General features: G+C 39.0%; 1 protein-coding gene across 1 annotated transcript in view; it reads left to right on the plus strand.

Annotated features, from left to right (window-relative positions):
- TTN (titin) overlaps positions 1-22,519 on the plus strand; it is a gene marked incomplete at both ends in the record, with an annotated part of 84,213 nt that overhangs the window by 5,902 nt on the left and 55,792 nt on the right. The window contains 40 exons of the mRNA XM_010138321.1: positions 1,427-1,550; positions 2,400-2,666; positions 2,814-2,911; positions 3,091-3,259; positions 3,353-3,619; positions 3,755-4,021; positions 4,113-4,391; positions 4,492-4,900; positions 5,004-5,128; positions 5,224-5,490; positions 6,122-6,391; positions 6,488-6,790; positions 6,913-7,215; positions 7,578-7,765; positions 7,853-7,967; positions 8,501-8,785; positions 9,078-9,229; positions 9,367-9,514; positions 9,626-9,803; positions 9,901-10,022; positions 10,121-10,408; positions 10,502-10,798; positions 10,916-11,102; positions 11,687-11,802; positions 11,894-12,193; positions 12,421-12,720; positions 12,811-12,916; positions 14,033-14,229; positions 14,334-14,639; positions 14,738-15,016; positions 15,441-15,740; positions 15,842-16,144; positions 16,233-16,604; positions 16,704-17,006; positions 17,462-17,761; positions 17,842-18,138; positions 18,238-18,522; positions 18,614-18,907; positions 22,036-22,335; positions 22,438-22,519. Of these exons, the coding sequence (XP_010136623.1) occupies positions 1,427-1,550; positions 2,400-2,666; positions 2,814-2,911; positions 3,091-3,259; positions 3,353-3,619; positions 3,755-4,021; positions 4,113-4,391; positions 4,492-4,900; positions 5,004-5,128; positions 5,224-5,490; positions 6,122-6,391; positions 6,488-6,790; positions 6,913-7,215; positions 7,578-7,765; positions 7,853-7,967; positions 8,501-8,785; positions 9,078-9,229; positions 9,367-9,514; positions 9,626-9,803; positions 9,901-10,022; positions 10,121-10,408; positions 10,502-10,798; positions 10,916-11,102; positions 11,687-11,802; positions 11,894-12,193; positions 12,421-12,720; positions 12,811-12,916; positions 14,033-14,229; positions 14,334-14,639; positions 14,738-15,016; positions 15,441-15,740; positions 15,842-16,144; positions 16,233-16,604; positions 16,704-17,006; positions 17,462-17,761; positions 17,842-18,138; positions 18,238-18,522; positions 18,614-18,907; positions 22,036-22,335; positions 22,438-22,519 (9,548 nt within the window). The remainder of the gene's footprint in view (positions 1-1,426; positions 1,551-2,399; positions 2,667-2,813; positions 2,912-3,090; positions 3,260-3,352; positions 3,620-3,754; positions 4,022-4,112; positions 4,392-4,491; positions 4,901-5,003; positions 5,129-5,223; positions 5,491-6,121; positions 6,392-6,487; positions 6,791-6,912; positions 7,216-7,577; positions 7,766-7,852; positions 7,968-8,500; positions 8,786-9,077; positions 9,230-9,366; positions 9,515-9,625; positions 9,804-9,900; positions 10,023-10,120; positions 10,409-10,501; positions 10,799-10,915; positions 11,103-11,686; positions 11,803-11,893; positions 12,194-12,420; positions 12,721-12,810; positions 12,917-14,032; positions 14,230-14,333; positions 14,640-14,737; positions 15,017-15,440; positions 15,741-15,841; positions 16,145-16,232; positions 16,605-16,703; positions 17,007-17,461; positions 17,762-17,841; positions 18,139-18,237; positions 18,523-18,613; positions 18,908-22,035; positions 22,336-22,437) is intronic.

A 22,519-nucleotide genomic window follows, 5' to 3' on the forward strand; every position in this document is an offset into this window, starting at 1 on the left:
AGGGAAAGAAAATCCAAGCATGGCAATAGGTGACCCTATACCCAGTATTTAAAGACAGATAAACAAATTGAAACTCGGCAGATGAAACTTGTAATAAATCAAGGTAATCACTTCTGAGACTAGGATTAAAAATGTGGAAAGCTATTGATGAGTGCAGTGGCTTGATAGTTATTACTGCCTGGCAAGAAAATACCATATGTTCAATTTTCTCTGTGATGGAACATTATTTTGTTCTTATCTGTCTGAGCTATTATTTGAGTTACATGGGAAAAAAAATCCAAGTTTACATATACAATCAGAACTGTCATTTGACTTAGCTGAAATTTTGTCAAGAAATACTTCAGTGTAAACCATGTATTTACTTTATGCATCACTCTTTTACTACTGTCTTCAAGAATCAAATTGTACAAGTTTCATTTCAGCTGTTTTTAATTTAAACCATTATTTTACCTCTGCTGGCAATCAGCTATACATATATAACCTTTATTGAAGTGACTTCTTTATCTTTACTGTTAACTTTGGTCAAATTATGTTTGGCTTCATCTCAATCTCTTTCAGATGATTATTCACTAGAGCTAGTTTTCAGGGACAAAATAACCATTTAGGAGGTTTTATCCTTCCTTTGCTTCCTTGTTTCTGAAACCAAAGGGTCTGCCTTCTCAAAAGTAATCTTTTATGCCTCTCTCTCAGCAGAAGCTCGCTTTTCCCCTTTATTTTTCTAAACAGGCATCTACTACATGATCACATACTTCTCTAAAAATAAATAAATAGAGTTCTTCAAGAGCTATATTAAAAATTACATAACGAATGAGTAGCAGCCCTCTTAGGCTGCAGTGCAGGATATATGCCTGGATCCTCCAGGTCAACTCCTAGAGAAAAAGAATGCTTGTGTAGGGGTAGCCCACTTCAAACTCGTGATTGAAAAGTAGTTTCAGCAATAGATCAACATGGAAATGTGCTTTTTAGGCAGAATTTAATAATAGAAAGACAAATAGACATTTACAAAAAAGTGGGGGGGGGTGTCAAACCTCTTTATATCTCTAAAAATTTTTACATTACGAGTAATACCAACTTTATCCTTTAAGTATGCTTATTTATTAGTAAATCAACATGATCTCAAGCCAGCCTCATTTTCAACTTTGATAGTAGATTCAGGTTTCCTAATACAACGACATGAATACCTTAAAACATGGAGAAATTTAGAATTACAATTTCTTGTAAGTAAAAGGAAAAAGCAGAAATGGTTCTCAAAATCCTCAAAACATTTGCATCTTGCGCTATATCTAGTATATACAAAGGGAAACCATCAAAATTTCATATAAAATTAAAACCCCAAAACTCCGGAGATAACAATGAAAAGCAATGCTATTTCATTAAATATTTCTTGTAGATATTTACAAAGGGGTTTTTTTACGTATTCTATAAGGTTGTGACCCGTGCCGAAGGGAGAGTTCACACACTTATTCTCAGAGATGTCAAGTTAACAGATGCGGGAGAAGTATCACTGACAGCAAAAGATTTCAGAACTCAAGCAAATCTTTTTGTAAAAGGTAAGTCAGTCATTTTAATTACACTGCAGTCAGTGTTAATGGTCCATTCACGATAGTATGGGGATAGTATGTTAATATACACCACATATCAAATTAGTAGGATCATACATACAATATTGGACTGGTAGATAACTTTCCTGTTTAAGAAAGCCACTTAAAATCTTCATGCTTCACAGAAATGCCAAGGAAAGGGGGAAACACTGGAAATGTGTGACGCGGGAGATGAATTGGTTTATTGGGATTTCCAGGGCTTCACTGCAGACTTGATCATTCAGTTGGCCTCAAGATGACCCGCAGATACTGGCCTTTATGACTCCCAATGGGTTTTTTCCACTTTTTGAAGTATGCATAAACTTATTAGAGTACAAGTGCACCACCAGTCAAGAGCCTTATCATTGACTGTGTACTCGCACTGCTTGCAAGCTGTGCATGGCTAAGAATTCAAAAAGTTGCACACACTTATAACTCATTTAGTAATTCAAAGAAAAAAAAAATTAATTTCTTAAGTTCAGAGTGTAACTTCTGAGCCACTGAGATCACACGGGTATAGTTCAGCTAAAGAAACTAAGTTGCAAGGTTTTGTGATGATGGGTAAAAATCCCATGGACAAAGGATATCATTCAGTGTAAACTGACAGTAGGCTGAATATGAGGAAATTAGCTGAATTACCTGAACATGTCTGGGCATTAAAATTAAAAAATAAATTTAGAAAACCCTCAGAAGATATGTCTAAGAGCCTTTTTGATTGTTTAGTCAAGGAAAATTAGTGAACTGTAGGGGACAGTTTCTACTAGCAGAGGGATGGCTATAATAGAGATAATTTCTATCAAAAATCTGTGTTTCTTTTAGAACCCCCAGTTGAATTTACCAAACCACTTGAGGACCAGACTGTTGAAGAGGAAGCCACTGCAATACTGGAATGTGAAGTTTCCAGGGAAAATGCAAAAGTTAAATGGTTCAAAAATGGAGACGAAATTCACAAAACAAAGAAGTACGACATCATTTCTGATGGCAGGGTCAGAAAACTCATTATCCATGGCTGCACACTGGATGATGCAAAAACATACACCTGTGCTGCTAAGGAATTTAAGACATCATGTTTCCTCAATGTAGAACGTGAGTAATTTACAATATTCTACAAAATGTCTAAGTGCTATAAGCACTATGTACTAGTCTCTATGACTGTCGATAATATCAATGTCAGCAATTTATTCCTCTCTGCCAGACACTTCCCTCTACTAAAAATTTTCTCTTCTCTTATAGCTATTCGTGTTGAGTTCCTGAAACCCCTGACTGACCTTGAAGTTAAAGAAAAAGAGTCTGCTCGGTTTGAATGTGAAATTTCTCGTCCGGGTGTCAAGGTCAATATTACTTTCTAATCTGAATAACTCCTTCAGCATTTTTAAAAATTTTTTAAATTTTTTCAAAATTTCAAAATTTTAAATTGACAACTTCATTACGTTTTTACAAAGGAACACACAACTGCAATCCCTGATGAGTATGTTAGTATTAATAACCATGTTTATTTGCTCTAAAACAGGTGAAGTGGTTTAAGGATGGCGTTGAAATTAGAAAAGGCAGAAAGTATGATATAATTTCCAAAGGTGCAGAACACATTCTTGTTGTCAGTAAATGTGTCTTCGATGATGAAGCTGAATATGCCTGTGAAGCAAAGACAGCTCGAACTTCAGGCCTACTTACAGTGATAGGTAAACACAAGTGTTTTAGAATCTAACCTATGAATGAGGAAAAATGTTTTTTTGATTAAAGTGTTTAATAATCGCTTGAAATTCTTGTTGCAGAGGAAGAGGCTGTTTTCACAAAAAATCTTCCTGATCTTGAAGTAAATGAAAACGACACCGTAAAATTGATCTGTGAAGTTTCAAAGCCTAATGCCGAAGTCACTTGGTTTAAAGGAGATGAGGCAGTACCTGATGGTGGTAGATTTGAACACATTTCTGATGGCCGAAAGAGAATTCTTCTCATACATAAAGCTCATCCTGAAGATGCTGGAAAATACACCTGCAAACTCCCAAGCTCTAGTACAACAGGAAAACTTACTGTACATGGTAAGAGACTTACTTTTGAGGCCTTGTTTTCTGGGGAAAAAAAAAAATCAGTAAGAATACACAGCTTGGTTTATTCTCTTCATAAGTAAAGAATAAAATAAAAACATATATATTTACAAAAATGTTTTCTTTCAGAACTTGCAGCAGAATTTCTCACCAGACCACAAAATCTTGAGGTGCTTGAAGGAGATACAGCTGAATTTGTCTGTTCAGTATCCAAAGAGGCAATTGCAGTAGAGTGGATGAGGGGTGATAAAGTCCTGGAGCCTGATGATAAGTACAACATCATTTCAGATGGCAAAAAGAGAACACTTGTGGTTAAAGACTCTGTCCCAGGAGATGCAGGAAAGTATACTGTCAGGGTCGGTGAAGCTAAAGCTACAGCACGCTTAACAGTGATTGGTAAGCTTTATTTTATCAATGTGCAGATGCATATTTGCTTGCATTCCTTGTACTACAGGATGTCCTATTTCTTCTAACTTCTTAATTCCAGAAAAACTCAGGATTGTAACTCCCCTTAAGGATCAAGAAGTTAATGAGGGTCAAGAAATTATCTTCAACTGTGAAGTCAATAAAGAAGGTGCCAAAGAGAAGTGGTACAAAAATGATGAGGCAATATTTGATAGTGCAAAATACATTATTGTCCAGAAGGATCTAGTTTACACTCTCAGAATTAGAGATGCACAGCTAAAAGATCAAGCTACCTATACCATCTCACTGTCAAACCAGAGAGGTGAACATGTCAAAAGCTCCGCTGCCTTAACAGTATTAGGTAAATAACTGGCACTGTATTAAAATTATTTCAACTTCTTACATTCAATTTCACATCATGAGAATGTAAACTAATCAGTTTGGGTTTTTTGTCTTAACAGAGGAAGATCTCAGAATTGTTGAGCCCCTTGAAGACATTGAGACCATGGAAAAGAAAACTGTCACATTCTGGTGCAAAGTCAACCGCCTTAATGCAACACTCAAATGGACAAAGAATGGTGAAGAGATCACATTCAGCAAGCGCATTTTGTACAAAATTGATAAATACAAACACTCACTCATCATTAAAGACTGTGGGTTCATAGATGAAGGCGAATACACTGTTACTGCTGGACAAGACAAATCTGTTGCAGAGCTTCTCATCACAGAAGCACCAGCAGATTTCATCGAACATCTCCGGGACCAGACAGTCACTGAATTTGATGATGCTGTCTTTACATGCCAGCTTTCCAAAGAGAAAGCCAGTGTAAGATGGTACAGAAATGGAAGAGAAATCAAAGAAGGCAAAAAGTATGTACATTGTATTATGCTTATTAATATACTACACACGCTTGTTTTACTTCATTGCTTTGTCTGGAAACTAAAATACTGTTTACTTTTCTCCCCCATAAAGATACCAGTTTGAAAAGGATGGAAATCTGCACAGATTAATCATAAAAGACTGTAGACTCGATGATGAGTGTGAATATTCCTGTGGAGTGGATGACAGAAAATCTAGGGCAAGACTTTTTGTTGAAGGTATGTGTAAAATCGATTAGGATTTATGTCTTCATTATTTAGTAAGAATAGAAACAATACACAGATAACACCAAATGAATTGACATTTATTTCAGAAATCCCTGTTGAGATCATCCGACCCCCACAAGATATTTATGAAGCTCCTGGTGCAGATGTCATCTTCACGGCTGAGTTGAACAAAGATGGTGTGGAGGTCAAATGGTTGAGAAACAACATGATTATTGTCCAAGGTGACAAACATCAGATGATGAGTGAAGGAAAGGTCCATAGGTTGCAGGTGTGCGAGATAAAGCCACGTGACCAAGGGGAATACAGGTTTATTGCCAAAGATAAGGAAGCTAGAGCTAAACTTGAATTAGCTGGTAAGTTGCTTGCTTTGTGTTTCTTTTATAATAAATTAGTGATTTAACTACATTGTTCTTTCACATAGTTGAATTAAAGGGAATACACTATCAGACTAAGACAAATGCTAATCTGTTAAACTGTATGAATTGTAATTCAGGAAACAAATATTTTTAAATGTACCACGCTGATCTACTGTTAAGGAAAATACAGGTCACTTTTCAGTGTCTGTACCGAAGAGCATCAATTGAGCTTAAGGGATATAGAATATTTTCATTAGGTCACTGTAGATCTAAAACATGAAAATTATTTGGCCTGCTCATTTTAGTCATGTAAGACTGATATTCCTAATTCGTCTCTTTTACATGATCAGACCTATAAAATACATATAATTAATGCTCGGAAACAACTCCCCCTTCCCTGATTTTATAGGAGAACACAGTACATACCAAGCAGTCTGAGTTTCTTTCTCAGGAGAAATCCAGTGATTTTTCTTTCTCAGCAGAAATCCAGTGATTTTATGAAGGATTTGCTTACAATTTACACAACAGATCCTTTTACTTTTCTACATTAGCTTCTTTGCTGAATACACAAATATATATATATATATATATTATGTACATACTTACTTCTCACACTGATGTTTTTTAGCTGCACCTAGAATCAAGACCGGTGATCAAAACCTTGTGGTTGATGTTGGGAAGCCTTTAACTATGACTGTTCCGTATGATGCCTACCCAAGAGCAGAAGCTGAATGGTTGAAAGGGGAGGAAAGTCTGCCCACAACAACTGTTGATACAACAGCTGACTGCACTACCTTCAAAATTTATGAAGCAAAGAAATCAGATAAAGGAAGGTACAAGGTTATACTAAAAAACAAACATGGCCAGGCAGAAGCATTTATCAATGTGGAGGTCATTGGTAAGTACTCCCAGTATAAAAACTTTGCTTTCATTTATTTAAGCTAGTCAGGGGAAAAAAATTGCAATGTCCTAAAATATTTTCATATCTTATTAGATGTTCCAGGTCCAGTCAGAAACTTGGAAGTCACTGAAACTTATGATGGTGAAGTTAGCCTCGCCTGGGAAGAACCAGAAAGCGATGGTGGAAGTAAAATAATAGGCTACGTCATTGAAAGACGTGATATTAAGCGTAAGACCTGGATTATGGTCACTGACCGTGCTGAAAATTGTGAATACACTGTTACTGGACTTCAGAAAGGGGGAGTTGAATACCTGTTCCGTGTTAGTGCACGGAACAGAGTGGGGACTGGTGAACCAGTGGAAACAGAGACGCCTGTGGAAGCTAAGAGCAAATTTGGTGAGCAGAAGTTATGAAAAACTCTATGTTTGATGACAGTGTAATAAAAGCAGTACAAACTCTAACAACAGGTAAAAAACACATGCCTTGTTTTTCCTTTTTCTCCCTAAAATAAAATGCAGATGTTCCTGGTCCTCCTCAAAATGTAGAAGTTACTGATGTGAACAGGTTTGGAGCTACACTTACCTGGGAACCACCTGAGTATGACGGAGGATCTCCAATTACTGGCTATGTTATTGAACTGCGTAACAGAGGTTCCATCAAATGGGAGCCAGCTATGACCACTGGAGCTCATGAACTGTCAGCTGTCCTGTCTGATGTTGTTGAAAATGAAGAATACTTCTTCAGAGTAAGAGCTCAAAACATGGTTGGAGTTGGCAAACCAAGTCCTGCCACACATGCAGTAAAAATTATGGACCCAATAAGTAAGTATGCAAGCACTGAATGTCATTGCATTATGAGACAGGGACATTTTGGCTGTTTACATATTATATTTGCAGAAAAGTTCAACTGAGAAACAATGTGTCCTGCAAATACCTTGTACAATTAGATTTTTTTTTCTGATTTTGTCCTCCAAACATACCAGGAGTACCCGGCTACCATTTGGTTCAGTAAAAACTCCAAATATTTTTGCTCTGAAATTAGAATCCAACCTCAGTTTTAAAAACTGTTTTAGAAAAAGCTATGCAAAGGCTGTTAAGAATACTTTAAGTTATAGATAGCTGATATACGGAACCATACTCCTTTATCAGTTTGCAAAAATGTATTTCTCTCGAATTATTTTCAGAGAGACCAAGTCCTCCCATTAACCTTGATCATTCAGATCAAACTAAGTCATCAGTGCAGCTCACATGGGAACCTCCTCTCAGTGACGGAGGAAGTCCAATCTTAGGCTATATTGTTGAAAGGCAAGAAGAAGGAACAGACAAGTGGGTTCGCTGTAACACAAAATTAGTACCGGCTCTTACTTTTAAGGTAAGATATTCTGTTCATCAACAAAGTACTAAAAATGTGTAGATCATCTTTAATGTAAGTTACTAAATTATTATCTGTGCTTTTTAGGTAACTGGATTGAAACCAGGATCCAGTTATTACTACCGAGTCTCAGCAGAAAACGCAGCTGGTGTGTCTGACCCAGCGGAGGCTATTGGGCCATTAACTGCAGATGATACTTTTGGTAAGCCATATGCTATTTATTATAGATAATTAATCAGATAGGATAATCTGGGTAATATATGTACTCTTCAGCAGATAAATGTGATGCTGACTAGTATAAAAAACCTTAGAGCTTTGAGATTCTGAGCTATTTCTCCTTTATTATCTGAAGATAATTAGTTGTACTATTAGGCAGAGAGCTATTAGGTTGCCTGAAGAGCAAAGCTTGACCTAGTGTTGTGGAAGGTGGGAGGTAATAGGAAGAGGGAAAGGTAGAGAAGACAAAAAATTAAAAATCAAACCAATACAACATTTTTATATAGAAGAGTAAATTAGATCTCCTACTTGATAATGCTAAGCTGCCTTATCATCTCACGTATTTCTAAAAAAATATATAGCCAGGAGAAGCAGGGAGTGATAAGACATAGCTAAGCCTAGTCAGTTCCAATCTGCAGACTGAAATACAGTCAGAATCAGCCTCTCAACACAACTATCATTAACCACATTTGTAACATCTAAAAATATTCAATCGAATTTGTTTTCCACTTTTTCCAGTTGGACCTACAATGGACCTAAGTGCATTTAAAGATGGGCTGGAAGTTATTGTTCCAGCGCCAGTCAAGATTCGTGTTCCTATCACCGGCTACCCTGTGCCAGTTGCCACATGGTCTTTCGGGGACCAAGTCTTAGAAAAGGGTGATCGTGTAACGCTGAAGACCACTGCCTCCTTCGCAGAACTTGTAATTACTCCAAGTGAACGTCCAGACACCGGAATTTATTCCCTAACATTAGAAAACCCTGTGTCATCTGTTTCAGGAGAAATTGATGTTAAAGTCATTGGTAAGCAGACATGTATATATTCTAGCAATAATATTCCGTATTTGTCTTGCTAAACTCTAATTAGGTTAATGATGTGAAATCACACAACATTTAGTAAACCAAATATATTAAAATATAACTTAAAGCTAAAAATTCATCCTCAGAGAAACCTCTTTTCTGGTTTTTAATATCTAACTTTGCTGTTTAAGGAAGAATGACTAAGAAGAATGAGTCTTCCAGCATATAGATTACATAGAGATAATCTGTCAAACTCTAATTACAAAATAATTACTGTAATTTCTATGATTTCTAGCTCCTCCAAGTGCACCAAGAGAACTTAAAGTTTTAGACATAATCAAGAACACAGTACAGCTGTCATGGGAACCTCCAGAAAATGATGGTGGAAGTCCAGTTACTGGCTATATAATTGAAAAACGTGATGTAAGCCGGAAAACATGGAGCAAAGTAAGTTCATTCTTTCTCATTTCAGTTTCTATTTCCTATATTATTCCCACATGTACTACTGAATTTTGTGTCTTATTTTGGTAACTGCTCTTTGGAAATAAGTTTTAGAAACTCATTGGAGCCTTCCTTCTCTTTAGGTTATGGATCATGTTGTTGACCAAGAGTTCACTGTACCTGACCTCATGCAAGGAAAAGAATACTTATTTAGGGTTTTTGCATGCAATAAATGTGGCCCGGGAGAACCTGCATATATTGATGAACCTGTAAATATGTCAGCACCAGCAAGTGAGTCAACCATTTCACATTGTTGCTAATTTTCTTCAAACTAAGATGTAAAGAAAAAATATCTTCCTTAGATTGGTTTCTAAGACCCCATATGTTTTTAATTTTTAATAGCGGTGCCTGATCCACCAGAGAATGTTAAATGGAGAAATCCAACATCAAAAGGAATCTTCCTAACATGGGAGCCTCCCAAATATGATGGTGGTGCCCGCATTAAGGGTTATCTGGTAGAAAAATCCCAGCGTGGCACAGACAAGTGGGAGATATGTGGGGAGCCTGTTGTTGAAACAAAGTAAGTAAATTAACATCAGAAGGTACATCCCTTCAAATGACTGCCATCCTCACCACTTTAAATATCTGTTGTCTGTTGGGTTTTTTTTAACAAACAGAATGCAAGTAACAAAACTCAAGGAAGGAGAGTGGTATGCATATCGGGTTAAGGCTTTGAACAGAATAGGAGCTAGCAAGCCAAGTAAACCAACAGATGATATTCAGGCCATTGATGCAAAAGGTAATTACTTCAGTCACTGAATTACAATAGCTGCTTTATTTTTACCAGCCTCTAAAATACTGTTTCACTAACAATGTTTTTCTTCTCTCCTAAATCAGAGGCTCCAGAAATTTTCTTAGATGTGAAACTTCTTGCTGGACTTACTGTGAAAGCTGGAACTAAAATTGAGCTGCCAGCTAAAGTAACTGGAAAGCCTGAACCCCAGATTACTTGGACCAAGGCTGACAAAATTTTGAGACCTGATGACAGAATCACCATTGAAACCAAACCTGGTCATTCTACGGTCACTATTACAGACAGCAAGAGGAGTGACAGTGGAACATACATTATAGAAGCTGTAAATTCCAGTGGGCGTGCTACTGCTGTTGTTGAAGTTAATGTTCTTGGTATGCATGTATTTTATGTTGTTTATTAAAATCATCAGTAATGTACCAAGGTATGCAAGCAGAATATTGACATTCACATCTTGTCTTCAACAGATAAACCTGGTCCACCAGCTGCATTTGATGTATCAGAAATCACAAACGAATCCTGCCTTCTGACATGGAATCCTCCACGAGATGATGGGGGTTCTAAAATTACCAACTATGTCCTTGAGAAAAGAGCTACAGACAGTGAAATATGGCACAAGTTGTCATCAACTATTAAGGATACAAAATTCAGAGCTACCAATTTAATACCTCACAAAGAATATGTGTTTCGAGTCAGTGCCGAGAACATGTATGGTATTGGGGAGCCAGCACAGTGTAGCCCCATCATTGCAAAATATTCATTTGGTTAGTTAATTAAATTAATGTTAATTTTTAACAATATTTTCACAAGAAAAAGAAAACCAACAAACACATGTGATGGGTTTTTTTGTTTGTTTTTTTTTAATGTATAAATTCATACAGATCCACCAGGACCTCCAACAGGCCTCAAGCCTATTGAGGTCACTAAAGACTCCGTCACCTTGACATGGAATGAACCGGATGAAGATGGTGGCAGCCCAATAACTGGCTACTGGGTTGAAAGATATGATCCTGAGCAGGATAAATGGATAAAATGCAATAAAATGCCAGTGAAAGATACAACATTCAAGTAAGACTATCATCAGTTTAGTTTAGAATATGTCACAGAGATGTAAAAATATAACAGTAGCTTTTTAAACAAGTTTTGCATTGTTCTTACTCTTTTTTCGTTGATTCCCTAAGTTTAGATCCAACTAACCTCTGGTAGTATCCTTTTTTTGATTATTAGTTTTAAAGAAAAATGTCTTTACAGAGGAGTGAATCATATTTTTTTAATGTTACAGTTAATAATTTCTGTGCTGTGTTATGATTCATAAGACATTCTAAAATAGCAGACATAAACATCTCAAATCTCATGTTGCCAAAATCCTGAAGGTATTTTTCCTCCTGATACTTGTATTGACTAACAACCACAGGACATGCAAAAATGCAAGATGGTTCTCAAAACACTGGTTTCTGTGTCATGGTGCACCATTTTACTGTTGATGATGTATCTATTTTGTATATTCACCATTTCATAAAATATCATTGGCAGTAATTTGGGTACTTTCAGATTTTCCAAGTAAACTGTAGTAAGAAGAGTAGAAAGAATAATGTTTCAGGCATGAGTTACTGTGTAGAATTGGTTTAATCAAACTTAATTTTTATTTCCAGAGTTAAAGGTCTTACAAATAAGAAGAAATATAAGTTCCGTGTCTTAGCAGAGAATCTTGCAGGACCTGGAAAACCAAGCAAGGAAACAGAGCCGATCTTAGTGAAAGACCCAATTGGTACAGTAAACACATTCTTAATGATTTAATTTAACAACAAAAGAAAATTAGTTGTTTTCAATCATGTAATTAATGTTGGACTCCTGTTTAGATCCACCATGGCCTCCTGGAAAGCCAACTGTAAAAGATGTTGGCAAGACATCATTATCACTGCACTGGACAAAGCCAGAACATGATGGGGGGGCAAAGATTGAATCTTATGTCATTGAACTATTAAAGACCGGAACAGACGAGTGGGTGAGAGTGGCTGAAGGAGTTCCCACAACTGAACACTTCCTCAAAGGGCTTATGGAGAAACAAGAATATTCATTCCGTGTAAGAGCTGTGAACAAAGCTGGAGAGAGTGAGCCCAGTGAACCCAGTGACCCTGTGCTGTGCAAGGAGAGGCTCTGTGAGTATTGTTCCAGAATGTGCTGCAACTGCAAATAACTGTCTCTGAAAACGCTCCAATATCTGCCTGTTTCTGTAGGTACCAAGTGAACTCTTGGAAGGCTTATGAAATACTAAAACTTGTCCTGCTTCAGCTAAGAAAACACAAAGTTTGGTGTATCCCCTGTTTTCCAAGATCTTTGATGAGAATTACACTAACCTGTTCTACCTTCTTTTTCTATTTTACAGATCCTCCTTCACCACCTCGGTGGCTTGAGGTTATTAACATTACTAAAAACACAGCAGATCTTAAATGGACAGTACCAGAAAAAGATGGGGGTTCCCCAATTACTAACTACATTGTTGAAAAGAGAGATGTAAGGAGAAAAGGCTGGCAGACAGTTGATACAACAGTGAAAGACACCAAGTACACAGTGAGCCCACTGACTGAAGGCTCATTGTATGTATTCCGTGTGGCTGCTGAAAATGCCATCGGACAGAGTGACTATTGTGAAATTGAAGATTCAGTGCTTGCTAAAGATACTTTCAGTAAGTTTCAGATTTGCTTACTGTAATCAATAGAAACAGCTCAAGTGTAATGGATTCCTATTCTTCTAATGTGTGTATTTTCTCCTTTAGCAACCCCTGGGCCTCCATATGCTCTTACAATAGTTGAAGTGACAAAAGGTCACGTTGATTTGAAATGGGAACCACCTAAGAACGATGGTGGTAGACCGATTCAAAGGTAAGGTCATTTTAAGTTTGTGTAGTGTTTCCATTAGGTGAAGATCTTTTAACAAATGAAGACATATCTCTCAAAAACTTTGCATTTTAAATGGACCTATTTTATGTGAAAAAGAAGTGGATGGATGTAAAAGACAAACCATGTGGTCAAAGCAATTAAGGGTTTGATTTTAAAATGTGGAAATTATGCAAATACAAACAAACCTAATGTGCATGAGCAATGATTGTGTGTCAACATCCATAAAGCCACATCTAATCAAAACAGGTTAAATCGAAACTGTATATAAAATACAAAAAAAAATTTCAGGCAACCACAGTCTGTAGTTCCTCCAGAGCTGTAGCCACTTAGACCCGTCTACCAAGTAATATCGTTACACTTCCCATCTGCCTTGATTTTTCATTCAAATTGCATACACTCAGCTAAGATGAAGCCTCGTCTCTTTTCTGTTTATTCTCTTCTTTATTACACTTTTCAGATGGACTGTTTTACTCCTTTGGGTTGCTTCTAACTTACCTTTTTCTTTGGTTTCTAAAGTATCCATCCTCTGAAATTCACCTTGAATACCAGTCAGATTTTTCCTCTTTATATTTTCACTCTTCCTCTCCTTCCCAATCACAGTAAGCACATCTTAAACAAACTGGCAACTACAGAGAACTGCCTGAAGCAACACGAGTCACTTAATTTACATTACTTTCCCATAGCCTTTCATAGGCAGGATTTTGACCGCTGAGTAACTCACAGATAATGTCTACAAATAGTCTCAGTGGACTAGCCACTGAGATCCAAAGTAGGAAAGATACAAATATAGCATGGAGATTCTTTTACCTCTGCAGCTCTCTAAAACCTGAGAACACAGCAGAAGTTTAAGAACTGGCTTTCAGAACTGAGTCTGCCTGTAATGTCAGCCCCATTATGTCAAAGACCTAACAGGACTACCAGCACTAAGTTTTGGTGTTCTGATGTGTGAAGTAAAGTTCATTGAATCTACCACTCATGACTCTCTCTACTTTTCCATTTGCCAAACTGTTCTAATGTCTCTGTATCTATTGCACTGAACAAGAAGTTTGAAGTGTTCAAATTTCATGATTCTGATAGTATTTTCCCCAATTTACTCAGATACGTTATTGAAAAGAAAGAAAAACTAGCAACTCGCTGGGTAAAAGCTGGCAAGACTGCTGGTCCAGATTGCAATTTCAGGGTGACTGATGTCATTGAAGGTACAGATGTACAATTCCAGGTTCGTGCAGAAAATGAAGCTGGCTGTGGTCATCCCAGTGAACCAACTGACCTCATTCATATTCAAGATCCAACAAGTAAGAAGTAGCATAATATACAGTCTGTGGATTATGAAAACAGTGTACTGTGTAGAAGAGATATTCTGGGAGAAAAATTACACAACTATTTTCCATTTCTGCAGGCCCACCCTCACCTCCTCAGGATTTACATGTCACAGATGCAGGTCGAAAGCACATTTGCATTGCATGGAAACCACCTGAGAAGAATGGTGGAAGCCCTATTATTGGGTATAATGTTGAGATGTGTGAAGCAGGAACAGAAAAATGGATGCGAATCAATTCTCGTCCAATAAAAGATCTAAAATGTAAAGTGGAGGAAGGTGTTGTTCCAGACAAGGAATATGTGCTGAGAGTCAGAGCTGTCAATGCTGTTGGAGCTAGTGAGCCATCAGACATCTCAGAAAAAGTTGTTGCCAAGGACCCAGACTGTAAGAATATATTCCTTTTTTTCTTACCCCTCCAGATCTGCATAACTGAAAGAATGGTGTTCCACAACTTTCTAGTAATATTGTACTTTCTTTTACAGGTAATCCGACCATTGATCTAAAAACTCGTGACATTGTTGTTGTTAAAGGACAGAAATTAAGTATCCCTGTACCCTTCAGAGCTGTTCCATCCCCAACTATAACATGGCACAAAGATGGCAAAGAGTTGAAAGCTGGTGACAGAACAACAATGAAGAGTGACTACACCTCTGCATTGCTCGAAGTCACAGACAGTGTTCATGCTGATGCTGGTGTTTACACTATCACACTGGAGAACAAGCTGGCATCAACAACTGGCTCAGTCAATGTCAAAGTTATAGGTAACTAGGCTTCTTCCATTCTGAGAAATATATTTATCCTCACTTGAGCCCTGTAGCTGACAGAAAAAGGACTAGAAAACTCCCTTTTCTGCCATGTGGAAGAATCAGTTCAACTCAGATACATGTAGATTGTGATAAAGGCATCAAAAAAACCCCGCCTAACCCCAGGCTGGTATAACTAGTCAGCAGGTGCTCAAAGCCAAATTACTGTGAATAATAATCATATAAATATTAAAAAGTCTGTAAGAACTATGAATGTATTTCATCTTTAGGAACATAAATTCATATATATGCTGTGTAGCCAGTATCTGTGGGTTTGGTTTGCTTTCTGCAAAGCAAAAAAATGCAATATAATTTTGTATTTGTAAGAATACAGTTTCCCATCTATTTAGTTAACTAATTTTATTGTTCTTATTTAAAACAGGTCCACCTGGACAGTGTAAAGACATTAAGGCAAGTGAAGTAACTAAGAATTCTTGCAAAGTATCCTGGGAACCTCCAGATTTTGATGGTGGTACTCCTATTCTGCATTACGTTCTGGAACGCAGAGAAGCTGGTCGTAGAACATATATTCCAGTCATGTCTGGTGAAAATAAGCTTTCATGGCAAGTCAAAGATCTTATCCCAAACAGCGAGTATTACTTCCGTGTTAAAGCAGTCAATAAGATTGGAGGGGGTGAATATCTTGAACTAAGGAACCCAATCATTGCAGAAGACCCAAAACGTAAGGGTTTTTTAGTACTAAATAATCTAGCAAATTGAATTTTAACTAAATATTCATACTTTATTTCCTTACATGATTCCTCTTCTGCTACTCTTCCACAGAGCCTCCAGATCCTCCTATTGACCTTGAGGTCCATAATCCAACATCAAAATCAGTAACACTTACATGGAAACCACCCCTCTTTGATGGTGGAAGCAAGATTATGGGCTATATAATAGAAAAGCTTGAAAAGGGCAAGGAGAGGTGGGAGAGATGCAATGACTATCTGGTACCTCTATTAACTTATCCAGTGAAAGGTCTTGAGGAAGGAAAGGAATATCAGTTTCGTGTTCGTGCTGAGAATGCTGCTGGCATCAGTGAACCTTCTCGGATTACTCCTTTTGTGAAAGCTGTGGATCCTATTGGTATGAATTTCTCATTTGATTATTTGTCATACATCCTGAAACATGTTGAAAGATTCTACTCTCCATTTATCCTTCTGTGCTATTACAGAGGCACCAAAAGTCTTCCTTGCTGCAAACCTACAGTCTGGCCTTGAGGTGAAGAGAGGTGATGAGATCATACTTGAGGCACATATTTCAGGGTCACCATATCCATCTATCACTTGGCTAAGGAATGATGAAGTTGTCAGACCAGAAGAAATAAAAAAGAGACCAACAACATATAAAAAGAAGAAAGCTGAAGCTGAAGAAGAAAAACCTTTCCAGCTTTCACTGACAGAACGTATGAGTATTGACAACCATAAAGAAGGAGAGTCTGTACTATCAGTTCGTGACTCCATCAGAGCTGACCATGGCACGTTTACAATCAAAGTGGAAAATGACCATGGTGTTGCAAAAGCCTCATGTGAAGTCAATGTGTTAGGTATGTAATGAAAGTCTTCAAAAACATCGAGCTGTCCAGAGTATTAGGTAAGTGCACAAAAGGAGTGAGTACTCATCAATTTTCTTGTTTCACTAACAGATACACCTGGTCCTCCAGTCAACTTTGTATTTGAAGATGTGAGGAAAAATTCTGTCATTTGCAAATGGGAGCCTCCCCTTGATGATGGTGGAAGTGAAATCTTAAACTATGTACTGGAAAAGAAAGACAATACGAAAGCTGAAATGGGCTGGGTCACCATCAGTTCAACACTCAGACATTGCAAATTCCATGTAATGAAACTGATTGAAGGAAAAGAATATCTCTTCCGTGTATTTGCTGAAAACAGAGTTGGACCAGGGCCACCATGTGTTTCAAAACCATTGACAGCAAAAGATCCTTTCTGTAAGTTTAAAATTTGAAATTAAAACCATTTTCAGAAAACCACAGTAAAACTACACAGACTCTTAGAACACTCAGCTTCATTTATGTGAATATTTCCCAGAAGAAAGCTGAGCAATGTAATTATTATTTATTGCACATTTTAAACTATTGAAATAAAAAGGAAATATTGAAAACATTCTAATTTCAACAGCGAAGAAACATGAATGACAAACACTATCATAAAACTTTATACTTAAAACACTAACATCTGAATGACATTCTCCATATCCAATAGACTAATTTTCTCACCGAGAGAGAACCACAGCAAGATCGATTACTGATTGCAGTTAAGAATCAGGTTTTAAGACAGACAGTAGAAGAAATATGTATGATTTATGTATGTTACTTCTCCCTCAGCTTTAAGTAAGCTCTAAAGAAGACAGCAGTAATGACAAAATTACAATTCTTCTTTTCAGCTCCACCAGATCCACCTAATAAGCCTGATGTGCAAGATGTTACAGTTAACAGTATGTTGGTTAAATGGAATGAACCAAAAGACAATGGCAGCCCAATCATAGGATACTGGATTGAAAAACGTGAAATTAATAGCACTCATTGGGCTCGGGTTAACAGGAACCTTGTGAATGCTCTGGAGACAAAAGTTGAAGGACTGTTGGAAGGATTAACCTACATCTTTAGAGTATGTGCTGAAAATGCAGCTGGCCCTGGAAAATTTAGTCCACCATCAGATCCAAAAACTGCACAGGACCCGATAAGTAAGTACCTTAGCAGAAGGCACATGTGTGACAAAGTAGCATTCAAAGCCTTTAGCTGATTTATACCTATTTATTTATAGTGCCACCTGGTCCACCAATTCCAAGGATTGCTGATACAAGCTCAACCTCTATTGAGTTAGAATGGGAACCTCCTGTGTATAATGGTGGTGGAGCTATCACTGGTTACCATGTATATAAACAACTGATGGGAGTAAAAGAGTGGTCACGTTGCACAGAGAAACCCGTTAAGGTTCTACAGTATACTGTTAAAGAAGTCAGAGAAGGTGCAGACTATAAACTCCGTGTTACTGCACTTAATGCAGCTGGTGAAGGACCACCTGGTGAAACCGAACCCACAACAGTTGCAGAACCTAAAGGTATTGCAATTGTATTCTTTTCAAGAAATGTCCAGCTGCTTAAAAGGCGGTTTTGAATCTCTCCCTTGAACTAATGAACTGGTTTTCTTTCTTCTGCAGAGCCTCCCACTGTTGAGCTGGATGTTTCCGTCAAAGCAGGCATTCAGATCATGGCTGGGCAAACTCTTAAAATTCCTGCTACTGTGACAGGACGTCCTACTCCTACCATTGCATGGGCTGTAGAGGAGGGTGAATTAGACAAAGATCGAGTTGTTATTGAAAATGTTGGCACAAAATCTGAGCTAACCATTAAAAATGCATTGAGAAAAGACCATGGAAGATATGTAATTACTGCTACAAATAGCAGTGGTTCCAAATCTGCAGGAACCAGAGTAGAAGTATTCGGTAAGAAAAATATTTTCTAAAATCAATTGAGGATTTCTTTTGGTGAGATAATTTTGGGGCTCTATTCTACTTGTTTGATTTTGTTTTTCAGATGTTCCTGGGCCAGTTCTTGACCTAAAGCCAGTGGTCACAAACAGAAAGATGTGTTTGCTTAACTGGTCTGATCCTGAAGATGATGGTGGCAGCGATATCATAGGCTTCATTGTTGAACGGAAGGATGCTAAAATGCATACATGGAGACTAGCTATAGACACAGAGAGATCTAAATGTGATATTACAGGTCTAGTTGAAGGGCAGGAATATAAATTCCGTGTCAGCGCCAAGAACAAGTTTGGTACTGGTCCACCTGTGGAAATAGGGCCCATTCTTGCAGTTGATCCATTAGGTAAGATGACTAATTTTATGGGGTTTTTAAAACTATTTTTATCATAGGCTAATCATAGAATCATCTGGTTGGAAGAGACTTTTAAGATCATCAAGTCAAACAATTCAGCCTGCACTCCTAGGATCCCTAAACCATATCTCTCACCACCACATCTACACGTCTCTTAAACACTTCCAGGGATGGGGACCCCACCACCTCCCTGGGCAGCTTGTTCCAATGCTTCACAATCCTCTCTGTAAAGAAAATCTTCCTGGTATCTAACCTAGATCTCCTCTGGTGCAACTTAAGGCCATTTCCTCGCGTCACTTGTCACATGGGAGATGAAACCAACCCCCACCTCTCTACAACCTTCTTTCAGGTAGTTATAGAGAGCAATAACATCTCCCCTCAGCCTCCTTTTCTCCAGGCTAAACAACCCCAGTTGCCTCAGCCACTCCTCATAAGACTTGCTCTCCAGACCCTTCACCAGCTTTGTTGCCCTCCTCTGAATACGCTCAAGCACCAAAACATCCTTCTTCAAGAGAGGGATCCAAAACTGAACACAGTATTCGAGGTGTGGCCTCACAAGTGCTGAGTACACGGGAACAATCACTTCCCCACTCCTGCTGGCCACGCTATTTCTGATAGAAGCCAGGATGCCATTGTCCTTCTTGGCCACCTGGGCAGACTGCTGGCTCATATTCAGCTGGCTATTGACCAACAGTCCCAGGACCTTTTCTGCTGGGCAGCTTTCCAGTAGTATCAGGGATGGGGACCCCACCACCTCCCTGGGCAGCTTGTTCCAATGCTTCACAATCCTCTCTGTAAAGAAAATCTTCCTGGTATCTAACCTAGATCTCCTCTGGTGCAACTTAAGGCCATTTCCTCGCGTCACTTGTCACATGGGAGATGAAACCAACCCCCACCTCTCTACAACCTTCTTTCAGGTAGTTATAGAGAGCAATAACATCTCCCCTCAGCCTCCTTTTCTCCAGGCTAAACAACCCCAGTTGCCTCAGCCACTCCTCATAAGACTTGCTCTCCAGACCCTTCACCAGCTTTGTTGCCCTCCTCTGAATACGCTCAAGCACCAAAACATCCTTCTTCAAGAGAGGGATCCAAAACTGAACACAGTATTCGAGGTGTGGCCTCACAAGTGCTGAGTACACGGGAACAATCACTTCCCCACTCCTGCTGGCCACGCTATTTCTGATAGAAGCCAGGATGCCATTGTCCTTCTTGGCCACCTGGGCAGACTGCTGGCTCATATTCAGCTGGCTATTGACCAACAGTCCCAGGACCTTTTCTGCTGGGCAGCTTTCCAGTAGTATTGCAGGGGGTTGTTGTGGCCCAAGTGCAGGACCCAGCACTTGACATTGTTGAATTTCATACTATTGGCCTTGGCTCATCGATCCAGCTTGTCCAGATTCCTCTGTAGAGCCTCCTGACCTTTAAGCAGATTGACACACCCACCCAACTTGGTGACACCTGCGAACTTAATGAGGGTGCACTCAATCCCCTTATCCAGATCATTGATAAAGATGTTAGAGAGGACAGGCCCCAATTCTGAGCCCAGGGGAACACCACTGGTGACCAGCCATTAACTGGATTTGACTCCATTCACCACCACTCCCTGGGCCCGGCCATCCAGCCAGTTTTTTATCTATCAGAGAGCACACTCAGTACACTCATCCAGTTTCTCTAGAAGAATACTGTGGGAAATGGTGTCCTTAGTGGATGAGGGAACAGCGTGCTCCTGAGCTTTGAGAATTTCCCTCTTTAGAATCGTCCAGGCTTCCTGGACTCCTCTGCCCCTCAGGACTGTCTCCCAAGGGACCCTACCAACCAGTCTCCTGAAAAGGTCAAAGTCTGCCCTCCGGATGTCCAAGGTGGCAGTTTTATTGACCCCCTTCCCTACTGCCTCAAGAATTGAAAACTATAATCTCATGGTCACTGTGGCCAAGATGACCTCCAACCTTCACATCACCCACAAGTCCTTCTCTGTAGGAGAACAACAGGTCCAGCAGGGAGCCTCCCCTGGTTGGTTCCCTCACCAGCTGTGGGAGGAAGTTGTCCTCCACACACTCTAGGAAACTCCTGGACTGTTTCTTCACTGCTGTATTGTATTTCCAGCAGACATCAGTAAATCGAAGTCCCCCACAAGAACAAGTGGCACTGATTGTGAGACTTCTCCCAGGTGCTCGTAGAATATTTCATCTACATCTTCATCCTGGTTGGGTGGCCTATAGCAGACTCCCACTGTGATGTCTGCCCTGTTGGCCTTTCCCCTGATTTTAACCCATAAACACTCTACCTTTCATCACCATTGTTGACCTCTAGACAATCAAAACTCTCCCTGATATACAGGGCCACTCCCCTGCCTCTTCTTCCTGGCCTGTCCTTCCTGTAGGTTGTAGCCATCCAGCACAGCACTCCAGCTGTGCGTATCGTCCCACCATGTTTCTGTGACGGCAACTATATCATAATTTTCTTGCTGCACAATGGCTTCTAGTTCCTCCTGTTTGTTGCCCATGCTGTGTGCATTGGTGTACATGCACTTTAACTGGGCAGTGATCCCATCTTGTTTTGGGGGGGAAAAGGCCTAATTCCCGCCTGACCATTCTCATGACCTACCATGATTCCTAGCACACCAGTATCCTTTGTGACTATGCATGACCCTCTGCTCTCTAATCCTACTGGTGTGGCAGTCCCAAGGAGCTCATTAGGACACCGATCCACTAATGCAGATGTGCCACTCTCAGGCTTAGCTCCAGCGAGCCTCATTTTATCCCTTTACCCCTTCAAATCCAAACCAGTATTGTTGTGCAGAATGCTCTCTGTACAGACATGGTATTTACTTTTCTACTCCCTGGATAAGTCATCTGCCTTAGACAAATTACTTCAGCTAGATCTCTGCATCAGATCTGTAGAACTGCTATGGTTCTTTATGCAACAAAATACTGATGTCCGCTGAGACACTACTTGTTATCTTTTTATCCGCATACATGAGAAACTATAGTATCCAAACCATACTCAGGTATTTTGCATACAAGAGTTACAGCTTTAAAAATCCAGAACTACTGTGTTCACATCATTAAAAATTCTGGTTTTTTAATGTTTTATTCATTATGATTTATCTGTGTTTATAGGTCCTCCAACAGCACCTGAGAGGTTCATGTACACAGACAGGACGAAGTCAACCATTACACTTGACTGGAAGCCTCCACGTAGCGATGGTGGCAGTCCTGTCTTAGGATACATTGTTGAGAAGAGGAGACATGATTCAAAAGACTATGAAAGAGTTAATGCAAAGCTCTGTCCAAAAACATCTCTTCTTGTTGAAAACCTTGATGAACTTCATATGTATGAATTCCGTGTCAAAGCTGTCAATGCTATTGGAGAAAGTGAACCATCATTGCCTCTCAATGTTGTTATACAAGATGATGAAGGTATACCTGCTTGAAAGAAATCCATACAAATAGCCCAGGACACTGCAAGGCAATTTCCCTGTTTCCTCTCCATCTTCACTCTGTCATTTTTCTTCTTTTCAGTACCTCCAACTGTTACACTACGTTTGGCTGTGAGAGGAGATACTATCAAAGTGAAGGCAGGAGAACCAGTTAATATTCCTGC

This window comes from Buceros rhinoceros, unplaced genomic scaffold (assembly GCF_000710305.1).
Source record: "Buceros rhinoceros silvestris isolate BGI_N320 unplaced genomic scaffold, ASM71030v1 scaffold2866, whole genome shotgun sequence".
NCBI lineage: Eukaryota > Metazoa > Chordata > Aves > Bucerotiformes > Bucerotidae > Buceros > Buceros rhinoceros.